Source organism: Hakea prostrata, chromosome 3, assembly GCF_041222555.1.
Source record: "Hakea prostrata isolate BN-2017 chromosome 3, UWA_Hpros_2, whole genome shotgun sequence".
NCBI classification, from domain to species: Eukaryota; Viridiplantae; Streptophyta; class Magnoliopsida; order Proteales; family Proteaceae; genus Hakea; species Hakea prostrata.
In genome coordinates, this window is record NC_142602.1 from 55,923,924 (window position 1) to 55,948,455 (window position 24,532).

The following is a 24,532-nucleotide window of genomic DNA, read 5'->3' on the forward strand; positions in this document are numbered from 1 at the left end:
ACATTTGATATTTTAGGTCCGGACAAGACCAATTAAAGCTAGGGCCAACATAGGGTCAATCAGGGCCATGGACAAGGCTAATCAGGGTCAGGGCTAGGGTCAAGGCCAATTAGGGCTAGGGATAGGGCCAATTAGGGTCAGGGCTAGGGACAGGGCCAATCAGGGTCAGGGCTAATCAAGGCCAACTCATCCCGACCCGGCCCAATTAGGGCCAATTAGGGCAAAAATGGGCTTGGCTTGGCCCTGTAGGGCTTAGGGCTAGGGACAATAATCCTTGGCCCTGACCTAGGGTTAGGGCGGGAATGAGCTCAAATTAGAACATATAGAGCTAGGCTTGGGATTGCAAAAGCCCGACCCAGCTCGGCCCAGTTGCAGCCCTAGTTACAGCAAGATATACAATTAAAGAATAGTAAAGAAAGACACTGATCTAGCATGTTTAAGTCATTGCATAAAGACAAGAATGTATATCCTTACTTGAATTATGTAGAAGCTCTTTAAAATGCAATCCACAAACAATTATAAGACTCTCAGTAGAAACAAAGGACACTTATAAACAGTGTTACAAGATCATGTAAGCCAAATGAGTCAAACAGACAAATAGCCAAAAGCCACATACTTACTGTGACCCAGCCGGTCACTTGGGCCGGTCGCTTGAGCCTTGAGCAACCGCCCCAAAAACAGTAAGTTTCCAATCCAAAACTCAAGCTTTTGATCATCCGATTTCAATCCGAATTTGGGATGATCTCAATCCGAATTTCGAACTAAACACTTCTATAACCAAGGGGTAAAACGAAACCTTAAAATCAACGTAGATCTATCACCCAAAATCCTCCCCTTGATTAGATCCATTTTTTAAACAAATGTGAGGATTCGTTTTCGGACAAGATCCCATCAAGGACATTGAAAAGAGAACTACAACCAACCAATTGGGTTACCACTAATAACATGGGGATGGGATAACACCAATCAGAAGCCAAGGAAGAGAGAGAGTGAAAGAAGATCCAATTACCTTAACCAAAATCACCAAATAAGGAAAGGGAAAATCTCCAGATCTTAGTCCATGCTCTGCTCACCTTCCAGAGTGTCTCCACTACCTCCTAACCACCAAAAACAACAATCCCGAATATAATATTAGTTAATTGGGCGAGGGTTGCTATTTATAGAGGTTTGCGGTCAAATTAGGGTAAAACCCTGCAACCAGGACCAGGCGGTAGCTTGGTTCAATCAACCTCCTCAAGCAACCACCCCCTAGTATATTGCTATACAAGGGTGCTTACTCAAGGGGTTGAAACCCAAACACAACCTAACCCTAATCAACACATGGAGGAGGTCTTACCTTCATTTCGAACATCTCTAAACACCACTTGCCTTGATCCAGAGATCCAACTTCCAAGTAAGGCAGGTTCATCATCAAGAGAATCCAGATCCATGGGTTCAAGGTATGGATCATGAACTTCTATCCGGACATTGCACAACTTAACCCGGCTAGACATTCGGGTTCTCGGACCTACAATACGGATTTTGGGTTAGAAATACCGGGGTTGTTACACCATGCCCCTCCCCCTTCTTTAATCCCCCTTTCTCCTCTAGCCTAGCTCTCACCTCTCCTCTCCTCTCTAGGCCCCTTTCCCCCTCTCCGTTGGCTCACCCCCCTCTCCTTCATCCCCTCAACCCATCCTTCTTTTTTCCCCTCAGGATTCCCTTCCCTCCCCCCTCTCTATAAACCCCTCCTAGGTCGAGGCTCCTTCTCCCCCCTGTGTCCTTTTCCATGCCACATATCCGTTACTATATGCATCGCAGCCATTTAATAGCGGTGGCTTCTTGCAACCACGCGTGTAATGTGCAAATAGGGGCGGTTTTATTAAACCGCCACCAACAATGGCAATAAACCCCAGCAGATAAAACTGCCACGAATAGCGTTTACATATCGAAGCAGTTCCCCAACCGACACGAATAGCCATTGCTTATGGTTGTTCATGGGTTTTTATCATTTGTGTCGGTTTATTTTAATTCGACACTAATATATATCATTCGTAATAAACCGCCATGAATTAAAATCTAAAGGGTAAATATCACTTACCTCCCCTCTTAGCTAGACAAATAGCACTTACACCCCCTCTTAGTTGGATAATATCACTTACCTCCCCTCTTACCTAGCAAATATATCAAACACCTCCCCTCTGTTAACTTTCTCAGTTAAATTTAACTTTTACCGTTAAATATTTTTCTAAAACCCCAAACTACCATTGGCTAAAAATATAGTTTTATTTTAAACCCTAAATTACCGTAATCACCATAACAGTTAAAATACTAAATTGCCCTCAATTAAAATAATTATTAAAAACCAAAACATTATATTTAAAACCCAAATTACTTTAATTATTAAAATCCCAACATACCCTTTAAAAAAAATTATCAAACAATTAAAAAAACCTAAAATAGTAGTACGTGTTTATTTTTATCAACATACCTTTTTTTTTTTTTAATTGCATTTTTAATTTTACTTGATGGTAGTACGAATTTTTTTAATTGTTTGATAATTTTTTTTAAAAAAAAAAAAAGGGATATGTTGGGCTTTTTATAATTAAAGTAATTTGGGTTTAAGTATGGTATTTTGGTTTTTAACAATTATTTTAATTGAGGGTATTTTAGTATTTTAATTGTTAGGGTGATTACACTAATTTAGGGTTTAAAATAAAAATATATTTTTAGCCAAGGGTAGTTTGGGGTTTTAGAAAAATATTTAACGGTAAATGTTAAATTTAACTGAGAAAGTTAACAGAGGGGAGGTGTTTGATACATTTGCTAGGTAAGAGGGGAGGTAAGTGATATTATCCAACTAAGAGGGGGTGTAAGTGCTATTTGTCTAGCTAAGAGGGGAGGTAAGTGATATTTACCCAAATCTAAAAGGGTCACCAATTCCCCTTTTTCTTGTAGTGCCTTCTTCTTTGATTGCAGCGTTGGCATATAATCTTGAACTTGGTTGGTTGCAAGTGAAATTTGGAACTCCTTTGACATTGATATCCCCTTCCCTCCACTTCAAGGTAGCAGGAGAAGTAATGCTCTACTAAAGGGTGTCACTGCCTTAACGAAGACTTCATTGTTGAGCACAAGTCTACTAGGAAGAAAAAGAAAAAAGAGAAGAAATTAGCTTTGCATTTTAAAATTGTTTTGCCTTTTTAATCACGAAGTTAATGCCTTTATTCTCTTCTTGTCTATTTTGTTTTGCCTGAGTCTCGTTCATATTGGTAGGGCTCTGTCCTTTGCTCCCCACCCCTCCCAAAAAAAAAATATTCTTTTAACTAACTCAAAGAAGGGAGAACAAATAGGGAAGAGCCCTCCATGAATTATAGAAAATTTAGAATATACAATTCACTTGCAAGTTAGAGTGAGTTCTCTCAGTGCAATGCAACTGTGGAAAGTTCGCGATTTCATTACTGTTTGTTATTCCCAGATTGACACTGAGAGGGGGGGGTGAATCAGTGTCTTCAAAAATTCACTTCAATGTGAAGCTTCTTTAATCTCGAAACAAGATTAATTAGAACATTCTCGTAGCTATCAACTGCACAAGGACACGTCCACCACACACCACAATGTGGTTGGGTCTACCAGACAGTGTACCACTTGTAGCTATCAACTGCACAAGGACACGTCCACCACACACCACAATGTGGCTGGGTCTACTAGACAGTGTACCACCACTCTGCAATCAAGGCACTCCAATATGTGCAACAAAGAAAAATAAACAAAAAACGCAATGCACCAGAGTTTACGTGGTTCGGCCAAATTGCCTACATCCAAGGAGTAATACCCTACCTAGGGTTTCGTATATTACTCAATACACTCCTAGATATTTTGACTGCTACAACAGTCCAGGAACACCAATCCCTGCTATAGTCTAAAATGCAATTCGGACAAGGGCACCAGCGCCAACCCCCTAGACAAGCTCCAACTTGCTAGGTCACAATGTAAACCAATAATTCAAGTTCCCCAAATTACATTCATGATCTAGGTTCTTCATCATTAAACATAACCTAGAAAATAATATACAATAACTTGTGAATACGGGTTACCTCAACTTGTGTAAGATGCATGGTAACAATACTTGTTTCTCTTTTTCTCCAACTCTTTTTTTCTCTTTTCAATCTTTTTCAGTTTTCTCTCTTTAAAAAAACCATACAACCATGTTCCCTTCTTTTCTTCTGCTACTTCTTCTTCCTTCTCTTTCACTTTCTTTCTTGTTCAGCAAAACAAAAGACTTCCTTCAATAGCAACTTCTTATTGTTCAAGAACGCAGTGTTATGAAAAAGTACAACGCAAGTGTGCGAGAGGAGTTCAAGAGGATGAAGAAAAACTTATTCCCAAGCTTCAGATCTCCAAAGCCAACCAACGTCTTCTGGTTCGACCTCCACGCTCTTCCCAAGCTCCTCAAAACGTCCTACCTCTTCTGCTGGAGTTTGCTCTCCTTTTATAGATTAATTAAACTCAGAGTTTGAATCAAACTCAGAGTTCCTATCTGACTTAAACAAGGAGTGTTTTGACGTACAAATCGGACTAACTTAGAGATCTCCAATGAACAATACCACCGTTGGATTTGAAGATCAAGAAGTCGTGAAGCTCTCCTCCAAAAATCGGCTCAGTCGGACACTGGATGACCATCCAATGAAGAGGTTGATCAAAACTGGACAGAGACCCTCAAAAACGGGATTCTTGAGTTTTCTTTATTTGAATTGGATTCTTTCTCTCGGAACCTTTTTGTGTGTTGCTGTACCATATCAAAGCCCACTTAAGTTGCCAACAATGACAACACCTTCATTTTAGGCCAATGGAACAACACAGTTAAATGGCAACTGCTTAGCTAGAGTTAACTGTTGCCATGGCAACAACCCAGATCATACTCGGTATCCAGACTACTTATGGAACATCGTTGTAACAACCCCCATATTTCTAACCCGGAATCCATATTGCAGGTCTGATAACTCGAAGGTCAAGTTGAATTAAGTTGTGGAGTATCCGGATTGAAGTCCATCATCCATGCCCTGAACCCATGGATCTGGATTTTCTTAATGAAGAACTTGCTTTGCTGAGAAAGTGGAGTTCTGGTCAGGGTCAAGAGGTGTTTGAAGATGTCCGGATTGAAGGTAAGGCCTCCCCCATGTATTGTTTAGGGTTAGGTTGGAGTTGGGGATCAACCCCTTGAGCAAAGAACCCGTGCATTGAAAAGTACTAGGGGCGGTTACTTAAGGCGGTTGATTGGGCCAATCAATCGCCCTAAGCGACCGCCATGGTCTGCTTGTGAGAATTTTTCCTAATTACCCCATGTCCTCTATAAATAGCAAACCCTATCCTTTTAACTCATTATTATATTCGGGATTGCTGTTGTGGACGGCTAGGAGGTAGAAGACACGTGTTGGAAGGTGAGAGAAGTGTGGATTGCGATCTAGATCCATTCCCCCGTCTGTTTTGCGAATATGGTTGAGGTAAGTGAATCTCCTTTCACTCCATTCTCTTCCCTCGATTTTGGAATGGTGTAGATCCATCTCCCTTATGTTGGGGTAACCTAATTGTGATTAGTTCTATTCCCTAATCAATGATTTTAAGAAGATCTTGTCCGAAAACGAATCCCTACATTCGAATAAAGGATGGATCTAATCAAGGGAAATGAATTGGGTTATGGTTCTATGTTAATTTTAGGTTACTGATTTGCACCATTGTTAAAGACTTATTAAGATTGAAATTATAATTAAGATCATCCCAAAACTAGATTGAAATTGGATGATCAAAAGTCTTAATTTCGAATCTGGAATACTGTCGGAAACGGAGCCAGGCGCTTGTGGAGGTCGCTTGACCCAACCGACCGTCCCAAGCGATCGGCCGGGTCACCTTGGCTATGTGAGTTTGGTTTTTGCTTTGATTTGACTCAAGTCCTTAATATGTTCTTGTAACCCTATGTTTATGTGTTCTCTGAGTTTGCTAGAAGTCTTGTAATTGTGGTTTGATTGCATTCTAGTAAGCTTTTACATAATTACAAGCAAGGACACACCTTTTTGTTTATATGCAATGACATGCTATATGATGAATCTATTATTTCTTACATTAATGATTGATCATGTACTTTGTTGTAGTTGAAAAATTCATTAGAATACTATTGTATACCTGCTGTATGAGATGTTTCAATATACTTTATCACTTTATGATATTGAACAACTGTTTATATTATGGTGATGAATGATGTGGTGTAGTTGTGATGGAAGGGGTATTCAATTGGGTATCTTTACTTGAGATGTCAGAGGGCTGTGGTATGGGACACATGCTCACTGATGCCTCCAGCACTATCATGATTGCTGGATGACATATCTAGGAGTATAGATTGCATGGCTAGGTACCCTACATGTTATTACCCTTTTGGTAGGGGAGTTGAAGCCGAATGACCTATGAAAATAGTGACGTGACTCTGTTTTATCCTACAACGGTAACTAGTCCGTGCAGAGACTCAGTGGTCCACTGTTGATCATGCAATGGTAGGGTTGCATATGTTAGGGTTGGGCTCATGGACATTCAAGGAGCGGCCAGGGAGTTGTGAGGTGTCATGATAGCATTCCGCCCCAATAATATGTGGATGACAACAGGGTTAAGAAGTGGAGTCCAACAGCGGTAGCCAGTCCGTGAGGGTTCTCATTCTTAGGTTGCGAAGAATAAAAAACCAAGTTGGTTGGTGTCATAGGGGAAGTATCTGGACTTCATATAGTATGTTACCTGTAATATCCAACCCTATTCTAACCTTGACCCTGACTCGGATCCACTGTTGTATTCAGGTCCGAGGACCCGAAGCGGTGGAAGAAGAGATTTATGGACCATCCTGATTGATGATCATGATTCGGAGACCGAGCCCATGGACATTGACAATGATACCCCTTGCTTAAATGCATTGTCAGTGTTTAAGGAAAGTTTGTGCATCGGGGAAGATTAATATGGTTGATGTACCAAATGACCTCCTGTGCACAATCCGAAGGTATTCCTCGAAACTAGACTTCTTGATTGAATTGTGGAAGAAAACCTCACTCAATTTGACCTTGTATAGCCTTTCAAATCCCTACTTGAAGTTGCTGTTCTAAACCTGAGTTTTCTGCTGAAAACATTTTGGTCGATCATTTTGGTCGATACCATCGACCAAGGACCATCGACCAAAATGTCCCAGTCTACCAAGTTAATGATTCCATGGAATATTCATTTTCTATTTAATATGACCTCGAGCCTTGAGCCTTTTGCAATCATTTTTCTCACCTGGGAACGTGGGGAGAGCTTCCCAAAGCAGCTCCTTGGTTAGTGTGAAGGGTATCTCATCAAAGACACTTAATTTATCATTGATTCTTGTCTTCATCTTCCACACTAAGGTATGACTCTTCATTCCACTCTCTATCCTACCATTTTCTACTCTTTTCTATTGTCACCTTGCTGATGGGACATTTGGAATGGTGCTGCAACCTTGCAACCACCACTCCAAGTGCCTACTCATGCTCAATCCATGATTCCCTTAGCCATTCATTGATGCTAATGCTTATATCTCATGCCTAGCATATGTATTCCATGATTTACCTATTAACATCATACCATTTGATATCAAACTGAGCTATAGAGGGTATTATGTTCATGTTTAACATTGCCATATGATTCCAATCGAATTTCTATTAGTTCCTCTAGCTATTGCATGCTATTCCTCATCAATGCAATCAATTCCAACTCATGCCATGATGTTTATCATTTGAACTTGATAGCTCAAATTGGGGCTTTTTAATTAGACCATTGGATTGGGTTAATTCCTTGATTTATAGTGTCCTACTACTGTTGTTAAGTATGCCTCCAAGTTTCAGATTGATCCGAACACCGGAAGACTCATTTCGGACCAAAATCCCCAAAATCCACTATTCTGCCCGAGGACTATTTTGGTCGATCATTTTGGTCGATACCATCGACCAAGACCATCGACCAAAGTTGTTGCTGACAGCAACCTTGGTCAGTTTTGACTCAAATGACATCCGATCTTCCCGACTTCTTTTCTAACTTATTATTGATGTTTGTTTAGGGCCTTAACAATTCTATTGGACTATTCTTGGTATTCTCAATTCATCATCAACTCATCCAAGGTAAGGATGGTTATCCATAAATATATAAGTCATCAAATATTGAACTGTGCCTTATTCAAAGAATGAAATCCCTAAATTTCTTTCAATCATTATGATACTGTTACATATGTGTTAGAACAGTAACATTTAAATCTTTATACATTTGTTGTGTTACTTTATCATTTTGATTTGCTTATGTTTATAATGATTCGATTCAATATCATGATTTGATTACTATTATGAATATGCATTGGATGCATGAGAAATGATGAGATTTGATGTGTGATTGCTTACGTATGACTTGGGATTGGAGGGTGTCCTACTGACACTTCTGTCCTTGGGCATCGGAGGGAATAGTATGGGATGTTCTCCGATGGTGCCTATCGACACTCTCCCGAGTTATTGGATGACATACATAGGATTGTCTAGTTGTGTGGCTAGGTTCATCCTTGTCGTGTCAGACCCGAATCGGAAGGGCATTGAGACCGAACAACCCGTGGTAGTGTATGGTTGGATGGGCGCTCTAGGCCGGTAGCCAATCCGGTAGGGGACATAAACCATGCTACGGATACCCGAAAGGGGCCATTTATTGGTAGAGTTGCATATGGATAGACTTGGGCTCACGGGCGCTCAAGACCGGTAACCAATCCGTGAGAGGACGTGAGAGCTTCCCGTTTACTATATGTGGATGACCAATAGGGTTGATGAGTCCGAAATCCGGGATTTCGCTGACTCTAGTGTGAAGGATACCGGAAAGGATCGTCGGAGGCGAGGAATGGACGTATCTGAATCTGTCTTGACCGACTGAGTAGATGACTTGCATTGGGCTAGGCTTTACTGTGACATGCGCCAGTACTTGACCAAATGGTGATGTGAGAGAGCGGAGACCGATTCCCTTACCATGGTTTTTGATGACTTTACCGATCTTCCCCGGGCATTCCCAAGATATGGAAATGGGAGAGTGACTGACGACCCAGAGAAGTACGGTGCTATGACTTAAAGCATGTCTACCTTAGAGACCAGCATTCATAGAGTTAGGCTCATATCTGCATCATATGTTCCATATCACATTGCATTATTATATGTTCTGAATGTGAATGATTTCTAATTATGGAATAACTTCCTTGCTGAGTTCTTCGAACTCATTCCTTTTGTGCAAATGTTTTAGATTACATTCCAGGTACCGAAGATTACGATGGCACCTCCTATGAGGCGGACTATGATTCCACATACTACCCTCCGGGTAGTGGCGTCGATGAGGATTCGTATATTGGAGCCGAGGAGGATTATTATTCGCACCGGGGTTAGCCCCACTGCTTGTGCGGGAGGTGCGGCATCTGGGTTTACTTCATCCGTACTGTTGAGGAGACTACCATTAGTATAGAAGAAACCCTAGCATAGTGCCTCATTCCCCTGGTGTATTGTGAAACCTTGGATTTTGTAATTAACTTGTCTTTGAATTATTCCGGTGACACTTGGATATGTAATTAACTTGATTTAATACTTTTCCGCTGCTCTGAGAGGGTGGCTACCACACCTTCTCACCCTTTATGATTTTGATTATACCTTATTTATTATCTATGTTCCGCACTCTGATTTAGTTAATCTTGTCTTATTCATGATACTTGATATTAGCTATTTTTACCATTGATTATTACTGTTCATGATTGTGTTACTGTGTATGTGGGAGGCATGGACCTCAGATCACTGATCTTTGGACTGTGGATCACATCCCGGGTATTCCAAATGGGGTACCGGCTGGGTGGATGTGACATTACCAGTATGACCTTACATTGGATTAGAAATCTCAACATGTGCCAGTACTCATGCCAATGGTCGTGGTAAGAGAGTGTTGACTTAAACTCCATCCATGGATGCCTGATGAGGACTTAACCCCTTTACTCGGGATCCCAATAGAAGTAACAAGTCCGTGAGGGTTCAGAGTGACTAGACCTACCCAGAGGAGGGCTGGTGTTATATCTTAAAGCATGTCAACCATCTAGAGACTTGCATAGTTAGATCTTAGTAGCATTCATATTATTGCATATCATTCATTTCATATATGCATTGCTGATTATGTTGACATATATATGAGAAATGTGTTATCCTTACTGAGTTCAGAACTCATTCCTATATTTGTATGTTATATTGAACTATACGTATGGTTACACGTCGTCAAAAACCGCAAAAGTTCCACATGGGTCGAACCTCTTATTTGAAGAGGATATGGCACCATCAGTGGGAGAGGAAGATGTGGTCCATGAAGCCTCCTGCGGATGCTAGAAGTGCGCTTATAGCACCCATTGATGGCCAGAGAAGACAGATGGTCAGACATTTTGAGAAGTCCCTGGAGAAGAATTGGAGAACTCCCATTGTTGTTAAATTAGAAGAGAGTATCTTAGCTTTAGAGAAAGTTACTGGAAAGAAGATAATTTAGTTTATTTTATTGCTTCTGCTGAACTCGATATTTCTTTTGAACTTTGGTCTTTCCTTTGACTCATTCTTTGAAGTATTTGGATTCCTATAATTCCTTTGGTTAATTATTTGAACTTGCTCTTGCTCTTGATTATTTATTTCTTGCATTAATATTATTAATGGATAAGACTGTGGATCCTGTGACGGATCGCACCCACGGATTGTCGGGCGGGTAATTGAGACTAGTAGGTGGGGTGTGACAATCATAGCTTGGTCAGAATCTTTCTTTCACCCATTCAATGATTCAATAATTGCATAAGAACTAAATGGGTAAACATGAGAATCGCCTCATGTCACCCTACTCCCCACTAGAACCACATAAAAACAAACACAGTATCTTTGCTCAACTCAGCCTTATCCTTATTATTCTGGGTCAGCAACACTAATGATATTCTTTACCATTCAAAACAAAGAAAAAACTTGTCAAGAGCATCATATCCTTGATTCTAGAGTTCTCTGCAAATGATGTAATCTTCTTTTTCCGCTTATCAATGAATCTTCCTCTTTTCACCTAGTGAACAGTTCATATTTGTTTTGCTACATCCACAAGTCAACTACCTAAGATGCAGCACACTGTGTCATTAGCAGCATGAGCTCAACAGGCACCAAAGCTTTGAAATTCCTAGCCTTCAGTTACACCTTTACATAAGAAGACAAATATTCCACAACTCTGTTTCTTTCTCTTTGTTGATTCTTCCAAACTTCATTGGTCACAGGCTGTTCCAACTCAATGGTGCAGTGCAGATCGGATGTTATTCTCAGTTTCAAGTGCAGTTAAAGCAAATCCATTAAGTGAGAGATGAGTTGAGAACTTTTTGCAAAGGTTAAATCTTCTATTGCAATCCTCCAAGAACAGCAGTGGTGAACATATTTACAGTACATGCATGTTTGAATCTTCAGTCTACCACAGTAGTCAAAAAGGTTAAAAGGCTAGCCTAGGGATTCTATTCAGATAAAGGGAAAGGTCATCATCTAATGGTTGAACATGAGATTCATCTATCATGGAAGCTTAATAATATAACAGCTAAAGAGCAAATGGATAGTAAAATCTGGCAACAGCTGCAATACCCTGGAATAAATTTATTATGTCCCTTCAATTCCAGTGCATTAATAGCCATACGGTAGCAGTTTCTTGGAACCACACATTTTAGTGGGGAACACATTGGGTTGCCAAAAGTATTTTAGGCTAGCAAGGTAAGACCCAATGTTTATCCAGTAGTTTTCAGTGGAGAGCTTCATATATGAACCACAAAAGAGAGGCATCACTGAAGTAGAAGAAGGGGGGAAAAGAAAGAAAAGTAGTGAGCACAAACGGCTGTGTTTGAAATCATTAAATTTGGTTGGTGTCCTTCAATGACACACCAGCATCGATCAGAAGCAACCCATGAAAGAAATAATCAAAATTAGAATTTATAACCAAAGTTTAAAGTATCGGTATCGAGTATCATATTAGTCAGGTGATTTTAAGAGACGTATCGTCCTGTATCGAGTATTGTATCGCTCTGACTAATATATTTTAGTGTAATTCAAGATGTATCGTATCGGTTGGATCATATATGGATATGTATCGGCTAGTATCGTATGGTATCGTGGGATACTTTAAACCTTGTTTGTAACCATTAAAATTTCCAATTACAAAAATTAAAGATTGTCACCTTGCCTAAGGGTGTCAATCGGTACGGTACCAACTTTGAATACTAAAACCATAATCGTATTTCAGTATTTGCAAAAACAGTTTCGGTATTAAATTGGTGCAAGAAAATTGTTTAAATATGGTATCTAGTGCGGTACAATTTTGGTACAAATGAACACATGCCAATTTTGTTATTAGTTCATTAAGATCCTAATGAAATTGTGATCAAACAATTGATAGAATATGATATTAACAGAGACAATGCAAGTAAATTTAATTAAGGATAGGGTAAAGGTAAAGTGTTTTAATTGTAAAATTATATTTATATCCCTTAATTTGGTACGGTACCAATTCGGTACATACCGACGATATGAGTACCTGAAACTAGAACCATACCGAAGAAATTCGGTTTTGATATGTACCATACCGAATTTTGAACGATGCGGTTTTATACGGCGTGGTTTGGTACGGTTAAACGGTTTGTATACGCAATTGACACCTTTAACCACTCTCAACCCATAAATTGGGTAACCTTATCGTGTTTGGTAAATACATATAACCTTATTGGAGTTGTTACCAAAGAAAATATAACCTTATTAGAGTTTGTTATTCTCAGGTTGACACTGAGAGGTGGGTGAATCAATGTCTTCTAAAATTATCTTTGATGTGATGTTTCTTTAAGCTCAAGACAAGGTTAGTCAAGATAATCTTGTAGTTATCAATTACATAAGGGCACACCCACCATACACCACAATGTGACTGGGTCTACTAGATAGTTCACCACCACTCTTCTTCTTCAACGTTTCACCAAAATACGCATCCGAGCTTGTTCTCCATACCCATCTTGCTTCTTGGCTTCTCCTCCTTGTTTTTCTTAGTCTTCACAAGCCAAAAACCTCAAAAACCTACTTATGTTTCGCTCAAATTCGGGCTTTTAAAGAGAATGAACGTTGGTGCACAGGAACTATTGGATTTCATCTTCTAAATGAGTCCCAAAGAAAATATAATTACACAACTGTTGAATATTCACTTTAAAAAGGCGGGTGAGATCTGGGCCGTCAGATCCTTTAAGTGATGTGAGATTAGAGTACCCTTCACCAGATTATTTCAAATGGAATATTTTCTAATCTTACCTTTAATCTACAATACACAGGATCATGTTGATCATTATACTTTGCAGTGCACCACATTTTCATGCTCCCGACCAACCAAAAGGCACGCGATGAAATCTTTTCCATCTTGGACACTTGAAAACAAAGTGCATCAATCTCAACCCTCAAAATTTGATATTCATCCACGTCATTCTAATGACCATTAGATTGTATCATTCAGTCTTTCAAAATTACACTTTCCTCATTGGGATGTAAAACTTATTTCACAAAGCCAATGGAGGAGTAGTAGGAAGGTTAGGAACCTGACTTCTCAATGGAGAGGCCATGGGTTCAACTCCTACCGGCGGCATATGTAATATCCCTATCCTATATATAAAAAGCGCCTTTGTAAAAAAAAAAAAAAAAAACTTATTTCACAAAGACCCCCAAACTCTTAAAAATTATTTTCAAACCCCTGAAAGTAAATTACATAGTAACCAAATTTCATATTATTTCTACATTGCCCAAATTTGCTTCTACATTGCACACTCTCATGAGAAACCCCATAAATTCCTTCTTTGATATCGGAATCACAATCCGAAAATTGCGTTGAAAAGAAGACTTCATGAACTACATTTTTACAGTTGAAGTCGAACCCATAAAACAACTGGATGACTACTCAAAAAATTCATTCATCATGACCCCTGTGCAGTGACCTGTGAAATCCACCATTCTTGGGAATCTTCGCTTCACCCAAAACACTTAAATCTTCTCAAAAATACTCAAAACTATTGTAATAGTGTTAATCATCCTCTAAAAATATAACAAATGCCCAAAGTCTTCTATGGGACCTTCACTTTAGTACAAGTCATGTACTCTTAGAACACATTGTATTTTAGTTGCCTACAATAACAACATATGCAATCTCAGCCAATGGAACAATAGAGTCAATCTAAGCCAATCACAGTTAATATTAGGATTGCAACAAGAATGGGCTGGATTTGGCTTCTCAAAACCTAATCCCAACCTTGAATGCAATTAGCTAAGCCTATTTCTACCCTAATTTTGATTCAGGGATTAAAATTCTTATTCTTGTCCTTGATCCTTAATAGACCATGCCAAACACATACCGACCTTGATTGCCACAAATGCAAAATATGATCAAACTGTGTCAATTGAAATTGAGGGTTCAATTGTAAATATAATTTTCTTTTTTTTACACTAAAGGGTTTTTTGATTTTGCAAATTTACAAAAGGAACCGACAACGTTATTGCTGCTTCAATAACCCCTCTGGTGCCATCACCATTGCCATCCATTAAATAAATAGAACCAAAGAGCATATTGGATTGAAGGAGTTCTTGAAGGTACTTGATCCTATGCACGACATGAACGAAATATGAGTTTCCGTGGAGAGCATCGATGGTTCCTTGGATTGAGGAGTTCCCTTTCGACTTTACCCCCAAGGTTGCTCTCATGTTCTTGACAAGGGGACCTTTGCCGTTTGCTCCTATTTGGGAGAAATTCTTTGAAGGATGTGAAGGGTTTTACTCCATTTATGTTCATTCTATTCCATCTTTCAATGGAACAGACCTTGAAGATCCATGTTCTACAGAAGGTCCGACATGTCGCTCCATGTCGCCGTGTCGGACCGTGGCGACACAGCGACTCGGGCGACATGTCGCTCCATGTCGCCCGACATTTTTGGTAAAGTCGTCGTCGAAAAGATGAGAATCATGAGATCATCGACGACAAAAACCCTTGACGTTCTCCCTCGCTGTGCCTCCCATTCCTGTCGTTGGCTCTGTTTTTTATTTGGTATTTCAAGTTCTCCTCTCTGCTGTTTTGTCAAATGTGTGTGTGATTCAGGAAACGTTGAAGGTGGATCAAATAGAATGGAAGTTCTGTTTTAACGATTGCAGCAACTATGTTTTGATCCTTCGGTTCCTTTTTTTTGAAGGGAACACTTTGATCATCTCATAAAACATCTAAAATGGTGTTCGATTGCATCAAAGGGTTCTTTCCAATGCTTTCAAATTTTCCGATGAGCTCCCACGGCCCCTCGGTGGATAAAACTTTGCCCTGCTTGAAAAAACCAGAGAACACGCCGGAAGACTCTCTCCGGAATGGCGACCAATGGATGAGTGGGAATGAGGAGGTGAACCCATGGGGCTAATCACCGGCGTTGAATGAACAGATCCATTCGTCTTCTCTCCATCGTGCAAATCTCTGCTCTGCGCATAATACACCGGCCGGTTCCTTGGCGGCGACCTCGTTGGAGATGATGTCGCCATACTGGTAATCTCTGAGTTGGTCTTTGCATGCATTTTTGCTGCAATTGCAAGCCAAAAGACAATCGCACAGAGACCTAAAGAGAGATGAGCAGATTAGACTTGAGGATTGAAACAAGCGAGAAGATCTCTTCTCTACAACTCTGATCTTCTCTGCAACTCCATTCGACGTTTTGGTAAAATATCGATGGCGATATAGCAGAAGTCGGATATATCAGACTTTTGGTAAAATCGGTGTCGTGGGGGTTGTGACCCCTAGCGACACGACGAAAAATCGCCCTGTGTCGGCGATAAATCGCCGACACAAGGAACCTTGGTTCTACAGTCAAAGGATTCCCAGTAAGGTCAATCATTTTTCGTTATTTTTTTTCCCCCATATATCAGTTTCTATGTTCGATTCTTTAGCAGCTTCATCTTCTCGCTCTTCACCATTCAAAGGTTATTCATTTTATAGGATTTCTGATAGGGGTGAAGAATCGAACTCGATCTAGCTAGGGTTTGCAATGAATGATTAACGTTTGATAGAGTCAGTGGGTTTGGATTTGTACATTTTTTAAATATAAGACCTTTCAATATAAAACAAGAAAAATATATTTACAATTGAACCCCGCATTTTTAATTGACACTATTCGATCATATTTTACATATGTAACAAAATCTGGATTGCGGGCTACTGGCAGCAACGGCTACCGCAAATAAAAATCCCTGATTGGACTGGGCTAGAACAGATTGTGCCTGTCTTTGTTATTGATTGGCTCAGTTTCTATCCCTGTTGCCCTTGGCCTTGACACCTAATAAATTTAATATTTAAATAAATAAATAAGTAAATAACAATTATTTGAACCTAGAAGAAAATAAAATTATCGTAATATTAATCCTAAAAAATAAAAATATTTTGACAATCATTTCTTTTTAAATCTTTTTGCAAGTTGATTTCGTATCCTTTTGAGATGAGGATCAGAAAATCACAGATGTCATACATGGACGAGTTGGGTGGGACAAATGTTAAAACCATACCCACCCTCAAGCCAAAATTGCCCCACTAGTTAACATGAGTGTTCACTTGTAGTGTTGGATATCTTAGTAGTAAATGTGGGTCCATCGAATCCTAATTAAGGGAATTTGATAATTAATTATTTTCAATTCAATATTATGTGTATTTTATATCTACTCTTTTTTCAGCTTATATTCACATTACTACCCGTTAATTGTTTAAGAAAAAAAAAATGCATGGAGACGTACGTAAATATTACTTGACATGCTATATTTTTGTAGTAAAAGACCCAATTGCATGCATGTCTGTGATCAAACTCATTCACTTACAGGGAGACACCGATTGAAAAATGAACTGAGACATCTCTAGCTATTCCCATCTTTCTCAGAGGCTTGCACCCTGAAAGCCAAATGGTGGGGCATCTCTCTCTCTCTCTCTCTCTCTCTGTGTATCTGTAAGAGCTTGTGCGTTAGCAGGTGAAGGGATATCAGAAGATGGATCAACATGGATTTCGTTTCCCAACAAGTTTGTTCATCAGGGTTACAATAGTTATCATATTTCTCATTGCACTTGTGCCAATAACGCCACCAGGCCTGCAGAAACCTCCACCGGCGTATGCACTTCTTGTATTTCCGTTGGTCATGGTGGCGATTTGGACTTACCTTTCCAAAATCACCAAGTAATCACATTTTAACTAGCTATTATGATCGTTCTAGTAATTTATTGATTTCTCAAGTTCATGTACAATCCCACAAAATTAGGTTCGGTTGTAATCGTAATTGGAATGCATTTTTTTACTTGTACAATGAAGGGTGGGAGTTCTAATTAGATAAGGATTAAGGTGTTGGGTTTTCTTATAATTATTGTCTCTATGGGATAACCTATAGACTACTAGAGCAAACAAAGAGTAGCATTTTGTAAGCAAACATTGGTCTAATAAATAGTGAAATCTCTTGTTTTCTTAGATGGACGTCGGTAATTTTGCCAAACCACAGTAAATTTTTACTATTGTAACTTGTGAATTTACTTAGCTTGTTTCTTCTTCTTAGTTGCACATCTCTGGCACCAAGAAAGCGAATCTCTTCTTTAATCATGTCATTAGGGGTATACGTAAATACTGGGTTTTATTATTAAAATTATCATTTTTAAAGAAAGTTTCAAAAGACAATAAAGAAAACGTGTCTCTGAAGTTCTGTATTACTAGAAAACTTGTAGATGGAAAGATTTCAATGAATTTTTGCATATGTGAGCAAACACGAGTGCCTAAACATTCAAATTGAATTTGATGGAGTTTAATACGACAACATAGATTTTGTCAAGCATGCTTCATATGCATTCATCTAAAATCACATATGTGAATTTAAAAAAAAAAAAAATCACCTATATAAAGATTCACCTTGCTCTATTTTATATATATTTTCAACCATTCAAAAGTATACAATTACAAAAGGAGCACCATGGAATGAGCAAATTTTTATCATTTTTTTTTTTTTTGGGTATTGGGCTGGGCCTAGGTTGAGGCCTTAGTTTTGAACCTTGCTTTACGGATATTTTATTGGTGCGTGTATACATGTGTCTGTGTATGTGTGTAGTTACAAGTAAGTACCTGAAGTTTATTAATATAAAGCTCTCTCCCTGAGGAAGTAAATCGTGGTGCGCTCAAGCTGGCCCGGATGAACCTCAGTTCAAAAAAAAAAAGAGTAAGTACCTGAAGTTACGGTGGTGTCCTGTGGACGGCCTCTCCTCTAGTCCATCATGTCTCAACCTTGAAGCCCTTGCAATCCATAACAACCTCTTGGCATGCCTGGATTTAGGTTATCTATTTGTGAACGTTGAGTCAAATTGTAAAAAATTTGTAAAAATATGGTCAAGGGGTCCTCTCCAGTATTAGTTGAGGTCTCTCATATTGTCGAGGATGCGCATAAATTTATCCCAAACTTTCCCAACATGTCCATTGATTATGTTTCCAGGGCATTGAAAAATGTAATACACACTCTAATCCAGAAGGCCTTATTTGTGACAAGTCAAACTATTTAGCCACTTTCCTTATCATGATATTTGTACCATGGACAACTCGTGCTCCTCTTGCCCTTCTTCATAATAAGAATTTTTTGACCAAAAAAAAAACCCTAAAGTTACAGTTGTTAAAATATGCATAAAAGATTTTTTTTTTTTTTTAAATAAATAAACAAAAAAAAAAAAAACAAAAACCTAAAGCCCACCTGGCAGTAACACAAGGAGGCCGGTCCTGGGCTGAGATAGTAGGGAACATAGGTAGAAGACAAGCCCAGCCTGGCCCAGCCAGCCCAGTTGTATACATATGGATCTCCTCTTTCCTTTTTTTTCTTTTCCTCCATAAGTTCTTCATCTACCGGTCTAAACATGGATGATTAGCTGACGGGTTCCCAAGTCCCAACAACAACAACACTGATTGCATGGAAAAAACAAGTAAACAACCATGAAGTCCGATCTTGGCTTTTGTCCACCATTGTTCTTCTCTCTCAGACTCTCACTTCCATAACCCAACTAAAAGTCCTTGTCAAATTGACAATGCTTTTAGTCTGCTCTGTTTTCCCTGCCATCATCTCTACTGTTCTTAGAATTTTCCATCGAGTTGGGCTCATGGGACATGGTAGGGCAAGTATCTTTGACTCAACTTTTTACTGCCGCGCTCTGCGACGCCACCTACCCAAATTGAATTTTTATTTGATGTTTGTCCGAATTTTGGTGTAAATTTTGGATTCACTACTTCAACGACCATGATTATATTCTAATGTTTCACCATATTTTCCTCGCAGCTGTATAAAAATCGAGACATAAATCCCAGAATCTCATAATCATCTCCAATCATCAAAAGATTGGAGGTTCCTTTCTTGTGTTGCCATGTCTGAGTTTGTCAAAGTAGCTTGGGGGAAATACCTCTTGCAGCTTCAATCCAATCCTCTCACAACCAAGGTATTTTCTAAATCTTGGCTTCAACCCATACCCTGTTAAAAGCTTCACTATGTGATCCTGCTAATGCTTCTATGGGTTCTGGGAGATTTACTTGTTGGGTTTTTTTTTTTTTTTCCCCTTCTTTCTGGAGTTTAGGCGATCACTTCGGGCGTATTAGCTGGATGCAGTGATGTTGTTGCTCAAAAGATTTCTGGGATCAAAAAGCTCCAATTGAGAAGATTGTTTCTTATAATGGTGAGCTCAACTCTCATCTTCCCATTTGTTTGTCGCATGGAGCTTCCATTTGACTTGCTATCTCGTTGCAGCTTTATGGTTTTGCATACGGAGCCCCGCTTGGGCACTTCTTCCACAAGCTAATGGCAAAAATTTTCGGGGAAAAGAAGGGCAACAAAACTGTTGCTCAGAAGGTGAGTGACCTAAACTGTTTATTGAACTGGGCTTTTGATACTGCTGTACTCCTGTTTTCCTCACAATATCTATTAGGGTTTTAGCTTCGGTAGAAAATTTATGAAAAGTTTTCCTTTCTTCAGGTGCTGTTGGAACAGGTTACTATATCCCCCTGGAACAACTTTTTCTTCATGGCTTATTATGGTCTGATTGTTGAAGGTATTTTCTTTTGTCTGTTCTCCAGTTCAAAAGATGAAATTACTGTTTAATATTCCTTACCTGTGTTGTTCAGTTATAGAATTAAACCTCAGATGTTCACGAATATAAAATTCCATGCCCTCCATCCGAGTTTTCCTCTATTAGCTTCCTCCTTTAATTATGTAATAATTTATGGTGCCCTTGTTGCTATGAATGTGCCCCCCGAGTTGGACGAAGTAATCTACGGATCACTTCTCTTGGTTTATAGCATCAGAGGATGGCATTAAATTCCATGGTTTTAGAAGTAAGTCGAACTATAAAACTTAGTGGAGAGAATTTCTACCATTTTGCTCTCACTCTAGAATTTGAAAATATTCCTGGGGGAATGTTGAGCATGTATTCTTCAGAAGGAGAGCTACATGGATGTGAGCCAGTATAGAGGTCCTTGAGCATCTTGATGTGGCTTGAGAGAGAATTCTTAGGCAATCAAAGGTAACTGATGCTGAAACTGAAATGCGATATGGAAGTAGAATAGATTAGATTCATAACTCTAAGATCAATGTTGAGAGAATGAGCCAGTTCAGCTGGGCATTTCAGCTGGTTGAGAGCACGCAGTTCTATTTGGGCTTGTGGCCAGGCAAATGGATGGAATTTTTGCCCCCCCCAACCCCAAAAGGTAAAACCTGGGAAGTACTTATATTATTATTATTATCATCGTCATCATCATCTTTTGCTATGGCAAAATTTATTTCACTAGAAGGGATTTAAGCATTTTCTTCAAAAAGAAATGGAAAAATGATGGAACCATGAACTTTTCTGGGTCTTATTCTACTCATTAAGAAATATGCCAATTTATTCCACTAATTTAGCTTTCTGTTGTTCTCTAATAATTATGCATTGTTTCCCTGACAACCCATATTAGATATTTGGGGATTGCTCCTCTAAAGTTACTCCTCGTTTCTTATTGATAGCTAGGGTATTGGTAAACCACAGTAAATGTGCCCTGCATCAAGTTCATCCTCTCTATCACCCTCTATTTTACTTTTTTATAATGCTCTTATAGACTCTGCATTGTATGTTTTTCTTTTGTATGTCAAGTTATATTTGGGAAAAAAAAGGAGGAACGCTTCCAAACCCCCCCCCCCCTTTTTTTTTTTCCCAACCCCTTGATGATGTATTTTTTACAGATCCAGTCAGCCAGAAAACTTTTGTTCTGTATATTCTTGTGGTTTTTTATCTCTTGTTTTGTAAGACATTTATCAATCTCAAGAAGTGCTGGCTGATCTGGGGATTCAGACTTCCTTTAGAAGGCAACCAAAATCTAACACCAGAACTGGATTTAAAAGTAACTTCTGATTGAATTGAACATAGCCCTACCCATGGATATTACTTTTCACTTGGACCTACAATTCACCATTTCTGAGCCCCCTTATTAGAAGGCCTGATATTCCAGTAACCAATTTCCACCTTAAGAAATGTCTGATAATTTACCCCCTTCTAAAGAAACATAACCTTGGATATTTGGATATCCTCAGAGAAATATCAGGTAAGTGCACTGTCTTTGCTTCTTTCATTATGGGGCTATAATTTAAGCTTTGTAAAACCTTATAGATGTTGGATGGTTATTTTATGAGAAGATTCTGTTTGAGAGACTTCTAATGAGTAGGTTTTAATTTTTGAATGAGCAATGTTTACTCTGGAGATAATTGTTTATGTGCCATTCCCCCCCCCCCCTCCTGATGAGCAAAATATCAAGCCACTAATTGGTTTCTTGCAGGGTTGAACTGAGGGTAACTGATTCATACTATGGTTCAAGCTTACTATTATTTGTTGTTGACTATGAGATTGATTGGTTTTATGAAGCAGTAATCTAGGTCAGCACTTTGGTTCAAGTTTTTCTAATATCAACATTATCTGATCATGTAGGACGGCCTTGGAGTTTGGTCAGAAACAAAGTCAGAAATGATTGGCCTGTTGTACAATTGACAGCATGGAAGGTAGTGAACATTTAACTATTCTTTGTTTTATTATAGGAAAAGAAATTCATGATCATATAAGATTAGTGAACTGTAATGCTTTTTTTTGCAGTTTTGGCCCATAGTAGCTTGGGTGAACTATCAATATATGCCACTGCATTTACGTGTTCTGTTCACGAGCTTTGTTGCTTCATGCTGGTACCTCTCAGTTCCTTCATTTTGTTTTATTCTTCAATTGTCTTTGTTCGCTTTTCATGTTGTTTAATCCATGCATTCCGCAATGAAATGAAAAAGGAAGAAAGAAAAAGTAAAAAATGCAAATTAGTGCTTTATCACAACCTATGCAAACTTGAAAAGATTAAGGGAACTCCCATTAGATTGGTTAATTTTGATATAAGGGATGCTCACAACCCAGAATCTTGAGGGTTGGTTATCTTTTCTTGGGAAGATGACCTCATTTTTCACCGTTTGAGCTGGTAGAGTTCATATTGCCTTGCTATTGAGAGCTACCACCTAGCAGGTTACTCTATCCCTAAGGGAGGAAGAATAAGATACTAGCAGGGTTATTTGGTTCAGTTCCCATTTGTAACTAGGAACAATGATCCCTTAGTACCTAATATTGAAATAAAAGGCTCAACTTTTCCCCCTTGTAAGCTAGATGTCAATTCTTTATTATCCATTGTATCTCATATAGCGGTAACAAGACATAAAAAGAATCATCAGAAGTAGTTCAAGACAGATGATGCACAATCTTGCATTGTATTAGTATGTAGTACCTAGAAGAACCTGACTTTTCCTTATTAAGAAACTGTCACTCCAGTTTCCTTCAAAATGAGTTAGACAACTGAGCATTGATGTGCAACTGACTTCTGTCTTATGATCACACAGATCAAAGTTATTAATTCTGTAAATCAATCAATTTACTCCATGTATGCACTAAAAGAAATTAAACACCAAGCAAACTCAATACCACCTCAAAGACTACAAGCATCAGCTGTTTCTGCAGTTGCAAAAGTTTGTAGTGTTGACTGTACTCGGAGGAGATACAGAGTTTAAAGGTTTTTTCTTTTTCCTCCTTAGTGGTCTATAGCTTTATTAAATTTATCTTATTCGAGGGTTAAGATGAAGGTAGACGATCAGGTTTACTTGTATCTGCGTTAAGATTCCACACTGACATGCCAGTATTCCACTCTAATTAGGCCATGGCAATCTCATTCTTTTTCTTTCTGTTAAATGTAGCTGTGTTTTCACTGCATATTTTCACATTGTACTTGTAAATGAACAGATACTGACTTTTACCTCTCTTTTTATTTTTTTCCTCGGAAATGTAGGGGTGTATTTTTGAATCTGAAAGCACGATCGGTTGCCACCAAGAAAGCTTAGAATGAAAATTAGATCTGCATTTCTGTTTTCATCTCTTATGACTTGTAAAATATAAATGAGATTTTGTGTGGGAAAGAGAGAAGGGAGGGCTGGGGGATAATTGGCCTTGGAGACAGGCTATGACATTGTTGGATGTTTTGAATTCCTCAATTCAATTCCTACATCAATCTGTGGTGATCTTTCTCTTTTGTACAGCAGCTCATTTGCATAGCCATCAATTGAATTTTTTGAGGCATAAGAGTTAGGTAAGTGGACCTTACCTTGGGTTCGTTAGGCAGGGGTAGGGCAGTCATTTCACCCCTCCCTCGAACCATTGTCGGGCTCGACAACAATGACCATGTGAACTCCCATTGGCTCCATTCGCGCATGCATAGGCCAAACAGCCACCCCTTGTTAATAGTTAGGTCATCACATGGTACCTCTCCCTCTTTTAGCTAAATGGAGTAAAACATTTAAAGCTCTATTCTGTTAACTGTGATAGTCATATTTCTTTCTATGTCTCATATTTTGTCTATTCTCTTCTTTGTTGGAGCAGATTAGTAACCTCCCATGCCCAGGTTTTAGGAGTGCAGATTAGGTCCCCACATTGGACCATGGGGTGTTACATTTATGATCTCTGACATGTAGGTTTACATCCTATGAAAGGTTCAGATTTGACCCCACATGTTTATAAGTGGGGACCTGATCCAAACTCAAATCTGGACAACCTTTCACATTGATTGATTTCTCTATTCTCTGTTCTTTCAATTTTGTGCAAATCTTGAAGCAATATTAATGCTAATTTTGATTCTTGATTCTTGAGGACTCTATAAAATCATGGTTCATATGGATCAAAACTAGAGGTGTAAATGGATAATTGAAATCTGCTTTCGAATTCGCATCCGCATCCATTTAGGAGTATCCGAATCGTTTGATTATTAATAGGATGCGGATATGATATACCTCTTTCTTACCGGTTATTATTCGTCCGATAAAATTATCCGATTAAGTTACTTATTTAGATTTATTATTCTTATTTTTCTAGATTT

General features: G+C 38.8%; 1 protein-coding gene across 1 annotated transcript; it reads left to right on the plus strand.

Moving 5' to 3' along the window:
* Window positions 1-19,061: 19,061 nt before the first annotated feature.
* Window positions 19,062-23,683, plus strand: LOC149022561 (peroxisomal membrane protein PMP22-like). The gene is made up of 8 exons (XM_089150607.1): window positions 19,062-19,237; window positions 19,404-19,560; window positions 19,696-19,794; window positions 19,866-19,967; window positions 20,091-20,166; window positions 22,072-22,142; window positions 22,234-22,319; window positions 23,453-23,683. Exons 2-8 carry the CDS (start codon window positions 19,489-19,491, stop codon window positions 23,502-23,504), a joined length of 558 nt encoding a protein of 185 aa, XP_089006733.1. The 5' UTR covers window positions 19,062-19,237; window positions 19,404-19,488; the 3' UTR covers window positions 23,505-23,683.
* The last annotated feature ends 849 nt before the right edge of the window (window positions 23,684-24,532 follow it).

Bases quoted from the DNA above. Each gene is read 5' to 3' on its own strand.
- LOC149022561 (XM_089150607.1), top strand. From the start codon at position 19,489: ATGTCTGAGTTTGTCAAAGTAGCTTGGGGGAAATACCTCTTGCAGCTT. The intron at 19,561-19,695 runs GTATTTTCTAAA...TCTGGAGTTTAG, and splicing joins CCAATCCTCTCACAACCAAG to GCGATCACTTCGGGCGTATT. The intron at 20,167-22,071 runs GTATTTTCTTTT...CTGATCATGTAG, and splicing joins TTATGGTCTGATTGTTGAAG to GACGGCCTTGGAGTTTGGTC.